The sequence below is a fragment of the Chelonoidis abingdonii genome, chromosome 17 (assembly GCF_003597395.2).
Source record: "Chelonoidis abingdonii isolate Lonesome George chromosome 17, CheloAbing_2.0, whole genome shotgun sequence".
NCBI classification, from domain to species: domain Eukaryota; kingdom Metazoa; phylum Chordata; order Testudines; family Testudinidae; genus Chelonoidis; species Chelonoidis abingdonii.
In genome coordinates, this window is record NC_133785.1 from 25928179 (window position 1) to 25941422 (window position 13244).

At 42.5% G+C, this 13244-nt stretch overlaps 1 protein-coding gene across 1 annotated transcript in view; it reads right to left on the reverse strand.

Annotated features, from left to right (window-relative positions):
• ITPR1 (inositol 1,4,5-trisphosphate receptor type 1) overlaps positions 1–13244 on the reverse strand; it is a 236612-nt gene that overhangs the window by 112639 nt on the left and 110729 nt on the right. The window contains exons 28-34 of the mRNA XM_075073238.1: positions 11717–11842; positions 11168–11368; positions 8134–8385; positions 7500–7625; positions 6677–6805; positions 1341–1461; positions 386–570 (exon numbers count right to left, since the gene is read on the reverse strand). Of these exons, the coding sequence (XP_074929339.1) occupies positions 386–570; positions 1341–1461; positions 6677–6805; positions 7500–7625; positions 8134–8385; positions 11168–11368; positions 11717–11842 (1140 nt within the window). The remainder of the gene's footprint in view (positions 1–385; positions 571–1340; positions 1462–6676; positions 6806–7499; positions 7626–8133; positions 8386–11167; positions 11369–11716; positions 11843–13244) is intronic.

Consider the following 13244-nt stretch of genomic DNA (forward strand, 5'->3'; position numbering starts at 1 on the left):
GTAAATATGCAACAAATTAGAGGATCCCTCTCTCTCTCTCTCTCTAGGATCATTTGAAATGAAACCACTGGTACTGGCAGAATGAAAATGTTGGAAGAACCACAGAACTGGACAAACGTGCTTTGAAGTAACCTTCTCCAAGAGCCATAAAACTTCCACAAGCTTTAGCTGTGCATGTTCCATTACCCGTTTCAATAAATGGTTTACATTTGATTTTACATACAGCATTAAATTAGCTTTGGCTCTGGTTATCACATGTGGCATTTTTAACTTTGACTCAGAACTCCCAAACTGAAGTAGTAAGTTTGCCTTTTTGTGCCAATATGCAAATATGTGGCTACCAAGATGGAAGAAGTAAGTTGTTAATACAGCACTCTGTATTCACCTGCAATCTTTCAATGATGTTTCGATAGTCTCTGGAAGCAGGAAGCACTGAGTCTCTACGGGCAGCATTCCTTGCAGTCATTCTCCAGTTCATTGCAGTTTTCTGTACTATGTTGTGTGATTTTAGGAAGAGGCTGTTGACCTGGCTGTCCAAATCCACAGGTATTGCAATTGCTCGACTTTTTGCTGCAACAGACAAAAGGTAATAAGAATGGACTCCTTTAGCCCCTACATGCAATCAAAGAACAAGGGAGAATCCCAAGCTGTGCTTCTTTCATACTCTTTTCTGTATATTTTAAATATATTTTATGTCATGCTGTTTTCAATCCACAGTGTAATGAATCTGATGCCCTTGGGGCAGTCATACCTTAAGTTTAATACAGCCTTTTTCATACTCAAAGCTTTTTCCTAACTTCACAATGCATGAGCTAGACCATGCCCTCACATACACCTTCATAACTCCCATTAAGGTTACTAGGATGTGCACATTCATTCTATGGAACAATTTGGCCGTATATCCTTTGTCCACGAGGCTTACTGTCCTCGCCACTAATATGTAGCAACTTCTGGGAAGGAACACCTAACAGCACAAATCAGCAGTTTATTGTTTACGATTGGAGCGCGACTGTCACATTCAACAGAAACCACTGAGTGAATTTAGGTCAGTAAAAACCTAACCTTGGCATAGTTTCAGATGCCAAGATGTACTTTCAGAACTTCTGCCCCTAGTTAATCAAATAGTTTACAGTTTCACCGCACATTTACATTGAAAACATCTGTTGTGCGACGACAGAACAGACTTTAGCTACCAAGGAAATGCTCAATTTGCTCCACGGCTTAGCTCTGAGCTAGCTACATCCTACCATCGGCTGAAGGTAGAATACATCTTGCTTTGGGGATATAAGGGTGAAGCACTGGACAGAAGTATTTTGTGCAAGTTAAATCTAACTTCTTACCTACATCAGAGAGCACCCTAATGCAGCTCTCCACCGACGCTTTTTGGCTTGGCATTAGCCAGTTGCAGTGGTATACCCTGAACACGCCTTGCAACAGTTGTACAAACACAGGCTGACGAGTCTAGAACACATGAAAAGAACCAGATCAAAAGCATCATCTCATGTTTGAGATTCGGTTGTCTGCTACTTCGATACTACATCAGCCATTATTCTTTGCAGACCAACTGCATGGTACCAGTCCACATCCACTTGTAAGGCAACATTTATATTCTGGGCAGCACATCTACTATATAAGCAGCAGTTTAACAGAAGAGGGAGTATCAGGGCAGATAGAGAAGTGTCTACTAGATGGCTCCTAGAGCACGAAGTCCCACTAAACACACTATCACTAAACATAGGAATAGGCAGTAATCTTTAGTGCGTATGAGGGAGGATTTTCAGCAGCCTAAAATACAGAGATTGCTCATTTGGGATTGATCAGAGGGTGGCTCGGCACTCAATAGGAAAGTGGGGCTTTGCTCTTGCTAAACTACAACTCAGCTCCATAATTATCAACTAGTCTTTTTCTGAAGTTTGTTGGCTTCTAATTTACAGATATGGGTTTTGAACAGCTGTAATTTTGAACATGGGTCACAGTTAGTTTGTTTATAAATGCTGCAGTTGCCATGGATGAGTCAAAAAAGTCAACTATATGGCCTTTTGCAAGATTTTCCACTATAGATAAGCCAACATCCCCACCTCAAAGAGGCAAAATACTCACATGAGTACTCTGCTATCTCTGCAAATACATCCAAACAGTTTCAAAACCAAATCACTGTTTTGCTTTGTAAGGAGTTTTTTAGTGTAAGAATTTATTTTTTTAAACTGCATTGACAGCATTTTTTTAAAACTGTCCTGACAAACTTGTTTCAACACTAAAAAGCCTGCCTATAGTGAGAGGCAACACCAACGTGTCTGTTTCTATTCAATACATAATGCTTATTTTAAGCCAATCACACCTCAGTGCAAAGCCCACAGTGGATTTAGGAACTACTGGAAAATACCTCTGTTAGTCTGGTCAAGACTGATGTCTGTTATAAGAAAAAGAAGCTGGAATTAGAGAAAAGGAAATATTTTTTCCTCAAATTGTGAAATAATTCCATGTGTTGGCAAAGTGGAACAGAGTTTACTCAGAGTAACACAATAGCAAATGCCCATCAGCCTTTCCAGCAACAGAGCCAAATGTCAAAATATTGCAGACACTGGTCTAAATACATTGAAACTACCTATGTTTCTGGACTCTAGCCACTCATACATTCCTTACGGAACATGTTTAAAGATTTATCTGTCGGAAAACTTCCGCGATGTTCCATTTGCTTAAACTAGGTCAATAAATCAAAACCACTCTAAACTTTGCAAAATAAGGATTTGGTCAGTAGCGCCCATAGGAGGCAAGAAAGCCAAGATAAATACACTGAGGAGGCAGTTATTTGGGAAGTTTTTGTTTGGAAAGGAATCTGTACATTACCCCAAGATTAAGGGGTGACTTGATTAGTCTGTAAGGACCTAGATGGGCAACAAATATTTGATAATGGACTCTTCAGTCTCGTAGAGAAAGATGCAAGATGGCTACAAGTTGATGCTAGAGAAATTCAGACTGGAAAAAAAGAGAGAAAAATTTGAACTGTGAAGGTTATTAACCATTGGAAAAATTTACCAAGGGGCATGGTGGATTCACCACCACTTGCAATTTTTTAATCACGATTGGATGTTTTTCTAAAAGATAAAGTCTAGGTTGAGTTTTCGGGGGAAGGAAGTTCTATGGGTTGTGTTACACAGCAGGTCAGCCTAGATGATCACAACAGTCCCTTTTGGTCTTGGAATCTATGAATCTAGTTTTGTATTATGTACATGGCCACACAAGGCAGGGACCTGCCCCAGGGAAGTACAATATAAGTCATGACACAGGAGAAGAGGACATCAGGGAAGAAGAGGGGCTGAAGTTTACACAGTGCAAGTGCAGGAGAAACTATGGAGACATTAGGAAGAGAACATAGAATGGAGTGGAGAAGCAAGACAAGGCATATGGGGCTCAGAGGGGCAACGGTTGGAGATCAGATGTAGGAAGCCAAAGGGTTCTGTAGAGCACTGAAAGTGAAGACAAAACCTGAGTTTGATGCAAGAGATTCAAAGGCAGTGAAGAGACAGCAGTGTGTGTTTGTGTAGAGGAAGGAGGGGTGCCTATGCCATCAGAGACTTGAATCATTTTCACAGCAGCAGTCTGCATAGGCTGGAGGGGTGCAAAACAGGAATTAGGTCAGCCAAAGGGAGGCTGCAAGTTACTTAAGGTGGAAGAGTCTGAGGATATGGACAAGGGTTTCAACAGACAGAAAAGTTAGATAGTGGAGATGAGGCAGAGGAAGAAAGAAGATCTGGCAACAGAGTGGATGTGAGGGGCTGAGGAGAAAGGAGTCTAGGACAACCCAGAGGATTGTGGAACCATCACCCCCATGATGGAGAAGGGAGGATGAAATGAGATGCTTTGGGCTGGTCTACACTGGGAGAGCGTATCGATGTAAGATACGCAACTTCAGCTATGAGAATAGCATAGTTCAAGTTGAAGTATCTTATTTCGACTTACCTCCCGTCCTCATGGTGTGGGATCGACAGCTGCGGCTCTCCCATCGACCCCACTTCCGACTCTCGCCCTGGTAGAGTTCTGGAGTCAACGGGGAGCGCGGCAGGAATTCATTTATTGCGTCTAGACGAGACGCGATCAATCGATCCCCAATAGATCGATCGCTACCCGCCAATCCGGCGGGAAGTGTAGACGTACCCTTTGTCTCGCTATGTTTACACAGACTTTGAGATGCTGGAAGGAGAACTGCAGAGGCATGAATTAGCAGATAGGGAAAGTCTTGAGGTAAAGAAGTAGATTCAAAAGTTGCTGGCACAGAGAGGGCAATTACAGGCATGACAAGCACTGAGGTCACACAATGATAAGGTACAGAGGGAACTGAAGACAGGACAAAGGACAGAGCCATGCAGGACAGGGTAAATTATTAGTCATGACTTTTATTGTGCACAATACCTTTTGACAAATTTGCATGCAAACTGGTAGTAAAATAACTCTCACTTCAAAAGTCACACGAGAAGCAGATCAAACAGTATTAGGCAGTGAACATTAGCATTTACAGCTGATTACTCAATCCTGCGTTTGTGTGGGTTAAGGTTCAGGCCCCTAATCAGGCCAATACAGTGCACATAGCTGCCACAGTTACCTCTTAGGCAATACACACAGGTGGGAAGTTCACCCTATCTGAACGGATCCTTCAAGCCCTTTAACTCATGAGAGTATCCTCAGTACGACTACTTACTTGCCTGAATAAGGATTGCTTGCCTCAGTAAGCATTACAGGAGCAAGTCCATTGTTTAATATAGGCTCAGGTCCACAACTGGTCTTTCTTCCGGACTCAAGGAGGGCAGGCTCCCTCTCAGGGTATGGCTACACTTGGCATTTCGGAGTGCTGCCACGGCAGCGCCTTGAAGTGTGAGTGTGGTCAGAGCGGCAGCGCTGGGAGAGAGCTCTCCCAGCGCTGCACATAAACCACATCCTTTACGGGTGTAGCGTGCAGTGCTGGGAGCCATGCTCCCAGCGCTGCCGCCCTAATTACACTGATGCTTTACAGCGCTGCATCTTGCAGTGCTCAGGGGGGTGTTTTTTCACACCCCTGAGCGCGAAAGTTGCAGCGCTGTAAAGTGTGAGTGTAGCCAAGCCCTCAATGAGAGAAATGTGGATAGAGCTGATCTAACCCAGAAGTGTGTGAGGGCTACTGCTTATGTTCAGGGAAAAGGGGGAACCAATTGAACTGATCAGAATTTTAAGGCTTTATCGATTGCAAGGTCAGGCAGCGGGCTGTTTTACATAAACTTTCCTTGGAGTGGGACATGCTATAGCAAGCCACCACAATGGTTAGTACAAGTTCCCTGAAGAGGGGCTGAAAAGGCAAATTCCCAGATGCCCTTTATTGCCACAGTTGGAAATCAGCTGCTTCCTAACCTGCTGCCAGTTGTGTTAAATTACACACAATTGTTTTTTCTGCTTACCTGCATTTGCACCAGGTTTCAATGAAAATCATATCCAAGCTCCTGCCAACACGTTCAGACCCCTGACCAGCCCTCCCACATGTACCCAAAAGGCTATTTAAAACTTTTATAAAGAATGATTATTATTTAAGAGGCTGCCTCCATTATCACGTGACACCGTGATATTATCTTAGTAGGCATCGGCACTGCTGTCATGCTACTCTTGCCTCATGTCCTGTAAGGAAGAGACCGGGAGAACCTGGGAATGGAAGAGGAGAATAGCCATCTCCTTTCACTTTACAAAGGTATTAAGTCTCATGCTCCAACTTTCCTCAAGTCCACAAAAGGCCAGATATTTAATCAGGATGACAAAAGAAAACAGGTGGAGCATTTTTAAAATGTGTGATTCATTTTAGAGAAATGAAAGCAAAGTGTCTTTAAAATGCAGTTTGTCTGAAGTGAGGTTTGAATCCAACTGGCCCATGGTGCCGTCTTTTATCAGCCACCTATTAAAAAGTTTCAGACATGCACCTTTGTGCTTTTTCCCATAAACACCTACAAAGCCTCCTCATTGTACCTTTCAACGCCCTTCTCAGAACTCTTTTACTGCGATGCCTGCAAAATACTAGACAAGGGTTAGGGTGCTGTTGTGTTGAGACCACAGGCTATCATCTGACCAATGCTGTCTGATTGTTCCCTTGTACTATGTCTTTCTCCATCTGTTGTCTCATCTTATACTTAGTAGTATATGCAGGAGGTGTCTTCTTGTTCTGGTCATACACTACCTAGCACAGTGGGGTCTTGGCAGATGACTGGGCTAATAAGCACTACTGCAATACAAATTAAAAAAAACCATCATGAACCAACCCCAGCCACCATCTCTCTACTTGCAGCGTAGCTACACCTTGCCAGAGCCACAGCAATGTTGTTTATCATTCCCCTTAAGAAAGCCGAACCTGGAGAGACAGGAACAGCACTGAGCACCAATATCATGGAGTTAGTGTCATTTTACAATTAAGCTTCTACAGAACTTGTTGAAAAGAATTCTGTACATGTAGAGCACAGAGTCCCTTCTACAGGCAACGGAGTGTTCAGCTGTAAGGTACTAGGAGGAAATATTTATACTTTCTGTGCTATTTTGAATATGTATTCTCTCTTTTACCCTCCCCATCAACCTCCCACCTCTGACTTGTTTCTTTTTATCCTGTCGGATTACTGTGGTTTTATGAATAAAACAGCTTATTTCCTCAACCTGTTGTACTGTCTCCTACCTGCAGAGTGGTGCTCTGATCAGAGAACGGGGAGCTGAAGAAGGTGGTGACTATACTCATCACAATTTCTGTGACATACTTCTCCAGGATAGAGTCAGCGTGCTTTCGGTCACTGGTGTTGTTACATGTCTACAAAATAATTCATTCCTTTAGAAAAAATCTTAAACTGATAAATAGGAACATTTAACTGCTGTGATTTGGAGCATTAGTTCTGAATGGACTCTCTGCCACAGTATTCTGTGTAAATCAAAATCACTCATATAGCTGGGACACACAAAGCCAAAAGCCTTATAAAGTCATTCTAATGGGCATTATGTAGTATATATAGGAAGGAAAAATTGGATACCTCAGAGCAAAGAATGCAGTATTATAGGTAGGAATGAGATGTAATGTTTTCCTATGGGGAAATACTTGGTATCCCAGGCACAAAGCCATCTGGAAAAATAAATGCCAAGCGCAGGAAAATTGCTCTAAACCTGCTAAAATATATCAAATGCAGTTGGAGAAGGATCCACATGACCTGGCCAGAGTGAACAAGCCAGTGGCAGAATAGAAAGAGACATATGATTCAGAAACAAGGGGTTTTGTTTGTTTGTTTTGTTTTAAGGGGGAAAAAAAAATCAACATGTTTCATGGAACATAACTGAAAGTCCACAATGGCCTAAATGGAGAAGAAAGCAAATATAAATTTGAAATGAGAGGAACCAGTAAAGAGCTTCCTGACTTGGGCTTTAAGATGCACTGTTCCAAACCTCTGCTAATGCTCACCACAACGACGTCCGTTTGCTCTTTTAGATTTCAGTATAGATATAGAAATCCTTACCCGACAGATGTCAACCAGGAAGTTCTCAAACAGTTTCCACATGTGATTACTGGTGTAAATCTCTTTCATTTCCACTTCTGTGTCCACATAACAATGATTTAGGAAGTTGATATAGGCAATTTTAACCTGCAAATGGAAAAATCAAAATGATTAAAAAAAACCTGAATGGGCATTTTTAGTCAATGCAAGGTAATCACATTAAAATGGCTTTAAAAATGTGTAGCTGAATTTACATAAAATTATTGTTCTCATTTAAATATTGGTGAAATCCAATCCAATAAACAGCAAGACATCTGCAATGAAAAGGAAAAAGCCAGAAATACTGCAGCCACGATTCAGCATAATGTTAATAATTTGCACTTCTATTCAAGATTGATCTATGTAAGGTACGTTGCCAATGTGCTCAGCCTCAAACACTCCTGGGGAGTAACCATCCTCATTTTAAAAATGGGGGGGAGGGGAAGGATTTACCCACACACACACACAGGCACGCACACACACTTACTTCTCCCAGCTCAGTCTTGTTGCTTACCCACAGGCCATTCTTTCCAGGGCAAACAGAGTGATTAAAAACAAACCTCACTCCACTAATACGTACACATGCAGGTAGGCAGTGTTTAATATCAGACCTCACCTCAGGTATGCAATCCTCATGAGTTACTACTCTAACAATGTCATCTAATGGGAGGAGGGAGTTGCATTTGATTTCTGTGTAGACATTTTTGCCCTCTGTGCATACAGCAAGCAGCTCTACTAAATGGATATGGTACATCAGAGGGCTGTTTTCATCCATCCTGTCCCGCTCCGATCTCATCATTTGGACCAAGGTTTGGAAAGATGCTCTGTCATTGTAGAACACAAGGACATCTTCTCCTGCATTGACTAGCTACAAAAACAAAAAAAACAACACAAAACACAACCACAGCTTTCTTTTGGGTTCCGTTCTGCTATGTCTCCACTTAAGAGATTCTACCAGAATCAGACCATTTCTAGTACACACACAGGCACGTGTACCTTCTACTTACCCAGCACTTTTCTTCAAAGGACCTCAAACCTTATCCTCTAAATATTTCACTAACAGGCCGAACGGTTCCCCCTTTAATCTAAAGCTATATATTATCTGTGCACTGGAATGTTACACACTTTTGCAATTACTTGTGAGTTCAATAAAACTGCAGCCCACCAGATCGATCTCAGGCTCTGTATCAGTTATAAAGGATATCTCTGAAGTACGACATCTTCCCCATGTCCTCTGTTCTAAGTACGTTATGCCCTAGAAATCTATCACTTTTAAAATCTTTAACATCAATGTCAGTTCAACTGGCTCCTCATTAGTTAGATAAAAGTTCTTTCAAGAAGCTTCTGACTTTTCTGTAGTTATGTCATGAAGATTCCTCAGCTGATCTGTTTGTAGTGTTGCTTGGGGCACATGATTCTGTTCAGAGCCAAGTCCTTCGAGACCTCTGGGTGGTAGGACCTCAAGGCTGGGTAATTCCCCATTCCTGACACAATGATTTTCAACAAGCAGTTAGAGGCATGATTAAGTCCCATGAGACAGACTTTCATCAACATTACATTACTTTGGGGGGTGGGGGGGGAGAGAGAAGAGAGTCACATTTTCAGAACAGCTCAGCACTCCACCAGTCTCTATCAAGAACAGTAGGATGGATAGCAACCAAAAAGAAAGGGAGCTGCTGAGCACTGTTAAAAATCTGCCCTACAGATTTCAGACACATCTAGGCGTCTATCACAAACATAATGCACAGAGCAAAACTCACATGCAAAGCCACACTTCAGAGCTGGACTCTGCAATGGGCAGAGCTCCCTCAACTCACTGACTTCAACAGGAAAGAGGGTTGCTCAGCACTTCGCAGGACTAAATCCACACTGCACAGCTGACATTCTGTTTTAAGTTTAACTACAGCATGTGGAACGACATCCAGAGTCAAAAGTCCCAGTGAAATTGAGGCATTAAGGCCAGAAGCTTAAAAAAACAACAACCCACACTTCGGATCCCAAGGCTCCTCCAGAGGAGGCGGCTAATTAACATCCAATTATCAAATAGGCAAATGCACTTTTTAACAGATGGATCCTTTACAATCGAAATTAAAGGGAATTTGTTCCATCATTTCTCACATCTCCCCACCCTTCCCTCCCTGAGTTCACTATGGCCCTAAAAAATTGCTGTGGACACACAATCTTCTCCTACTTTAAAACACCCATCAAGGCTCCAACACTTTCAGCTGGTTAAAGCCAGAAGAGACTCCTCATCTAAGTAAGTCCCACATCAGGCTGAACGGGAAAAGTTTAATAAAAGGGAAGAATTTTCCTCCCCTCTGCCACCCATTTTCTTTAAGTAATTTTACCGGAGAAAGACAGTCCTTCCCTTGACTCAAACCCATTTGTCACAGGTTGGGGAATCTATGTACGACTTATTAATTCTGTTTGGTTTTATGAATTTGCTGCATCACTGAATGCCTCGGTGTATGTGGAATCTCCCATCAGGGCTGGTAACATCTCTCCCTCAAACCAAGGACAATGGAGAATTATTAACCTGAATGGCTCTCATTCCAATGGGAACACCTTCAAACAGTGGGATGGCTGAGTCCTAGGAGACCCAGTTCAACCCAGCTTGGCTGTGGGGAATCAGAAGAGGAGCAACAGAATTCCCCTAAAAGGAGAACAAAGAGACAGACCTGTTGGTACAGCCCTTTCCAAACACAGAGGGACTCAGAGAGAGGGGAACAAAAAGACAGGCTTTAGGAAGGAGATGGGACCTACGGACTGTGGGACCAGACAAAGCTGAAGGAAGCTGATTGCACAGGTCAGAGATAATCAACCATTCACAGAAGCAGCCATAAGCTGGAGAAGTGCAGCCCAGCAGAGCGACTTAGAACTCTGAATGGACATGGACCCAAATCCCAAAGAACACTCAGGAGTGGTGACATAACTTAGGCATGGAATAGCATCCAAGTGTTTCTTACAGATGTCTGTATACGTCCTGAACTCTAAAGTAAAGAGTGACTGTCTTTAGAAATCCTTCTGTAGAGTTTATTTGTATTTGCTTCAAGTATCACGTGTCCCTAAAAGGGATAAACTACAAATCAGAGTGCCCAGAAGGAGGGAATTCTGGGAAATAGTTTACTTAAGCTACTGAAGTGTTTTTGGGGTCAGCACTAGTCCTGGGGACTTAGGGCAACTGAGGTACAGGGTCCCTCTTCTAGAAGGAGTATCAGACAGAAATTCTCTGCCCAAAAATTTTGCAGAGAGACTGTGGCCAGAGACTGTGTTGGAGCCTATCCAGACCAAGGGACGTGTAAAAGCACATGGGCCCAGTTTGAGGGTGCAAACACAGCAGCCTGGTGAGTGTGCAGCAGGAGGAGCTTGACTAGGGCTGTGGCACAAGTGTACTTTTTTTGTGGCACCAGGGAGGATAACTTTTGAGATACACTAAATATCATCCTTCCCATCCAAGGGGAAGGAGCATGATGAAGCAGCTTGTGCTCATAATAAAGCCTTGTGCGCTGTGATAACTGGACATCACTTGTATATTGTCCCAGTTGAGAATGTCACTTTCTTGGCATCCTCCAGAGGATAAATATGTCACTTTCTACCGAATGTCAGTTGTGTTTTTTGCCCAGGAGCTTACAGAAATATGCATCTCTCACCTCAGCCATAACCATATCTTGGCACTTCTTAATGAACTTTCCTTCCGCCTTCACAATTGTCTGCAAGAACTTTATGTACTGGACATTTCTGCCATGAGTTTCAATACAGTGGACAAAGTGCTGAACGACTCGCTCATTAATCTCACTGCAAAGCTGGAAATTGTTCATGAAAATATGTTGCATTGTTACTGCCTCCAGGATCTAATGAGGGGGAAGAAAAGAAAAGAAAGAAAAAAAAGTCACACATACAATTCAGGACAACATCAATGAATTTGCAGGGAACATGACAATACAAAGAAGGAACTTCTCAGAGGAATCAGCATTTCAGTACAGAGACTTGTATCCATCAGGGATACTGTTCTCCATCTACCTCCACCTCTTGCATTATAACTGAGTGCACCAACCAGATGCTGCTCCTGCTAACATTAATGAGATCAAAGTGCTATCCATTTAACTCGTTTTGCATAAAAACTGGCCCAGAGGACATGACAAAGGTCAGGTTGTTCGACTTTCTTACTACAAAAGAACATGCTATTAATCACTTCTTACCCCTGGGTTAAGGAACAGGTTTATGTGCTTGTGCAGCAATGCTTGGTTCTGTTGGTTCCCAGCACAGAAATTCTGTAAAAACGCATGTGCAAGTTTCATTATCTCCTGCATCCTTGTATCTTCCGCCTGTGATTGCAGGACACAAATGAGATGGGATTAAAAAACAACCCCAATGTTCACTTTCAGGTGAGCTTTGGGTGGACCATGATACCACTTGTTCCACAGAATTTTCAGAGGCACATCTCCCTCAGTAGAAAAACAAACCTCTCTCCACTACAGACCTCCAACCAAATTAATCCACCGATATCAGATAAGAACTTGGCCCCCTTTATGATTTTAAAACTTGTGGAGAACAAAACGCAATATAAATAAATTATGACTTTCAGATCTGAATACTTAACATTCAAGCTTGCCAATAATGCACTTTAGCTCCTTGAATTCTAACCAAACATACCTACTACATAGGGCAAACCACACATCAGGTTCTTTCCCACACCTTTGGGCTTCACAGGAAGATTGCCATGAGGTCCATTACAATGGAATTCAGTACTGAGGAGTTGAAGATGACGGTGAAGAAGAGATAGGAAGATACTGATGCAATAACAAGATTCAGCTTCTGTTCATAGGAGTAAGTACTCTCTATGTCCGTGACTTAAGGTTGAGCAGCAGAATAGTTGAGAAGGTGCAAGTATGTCTCTGACTTAACTGACACATAAAGGCATCTCAGCTGGGAGTAACAGATAGTCAATGCAATAAAACGAGCCATATTTCTCTGATAAAAGCATTTGGCACCCAACAGTTGGTCAGTGCCCTGACTGAAATGTTTGTGGTTTGAGGTCATGCCGCAGTTCATCTCACCAAATCCAATCAGCATAAACAGCAGGCTCAGCAGAGAGGCTAAGGAGACCAACTTACTTCCACAGCCAGGTTGAGCACTAGTACATTTCTAAGGTTCTGTGACAGTAGGGAAAGTTACAATGCAAGTGCTCACGCTGCTTCTGAGTATAAGGGATTTGTGTTTCATTCTCCAGCGTACTTCACAAATAACACAGTTAATGCTCAATTTATTTTTCCAAGGCAAAATGCAAAAAAACAATACCCCCAACGGTCACATCAACCAATTTGGGGCTTCACACCAGATAATCTGTTCTGTCTTCAAAATGGGCAAGATTTTCAAGATCGCTTCTGTTCTATATCTCCCATCTCTCAGAGGCCATTCACCTCGCTCTCTGGCAACCTACTAATGTCCAAAACCATGGCATTAATTTCTGTCATACCTACAGTCACCACGGGGAGGCAGGAAAAAGATTCTAGCCAGCAGTTGAGTGGAATAGCTGCATGTGATGGAAAGTCACAGTAGTAATGAGGCTAAGAACTCTGTGAATAAAACTTCAGTCACCTGCTCAATAGTGCAGAGCACTCCCCGAGGGCTGAGCTGTCTCTATACTCAGTCACTGTTTCACTAGAAAGCTATATTTATCATGTGTGCTTAAAATATTTGTCCTGTCTTAGGGAATAGTTTACAATT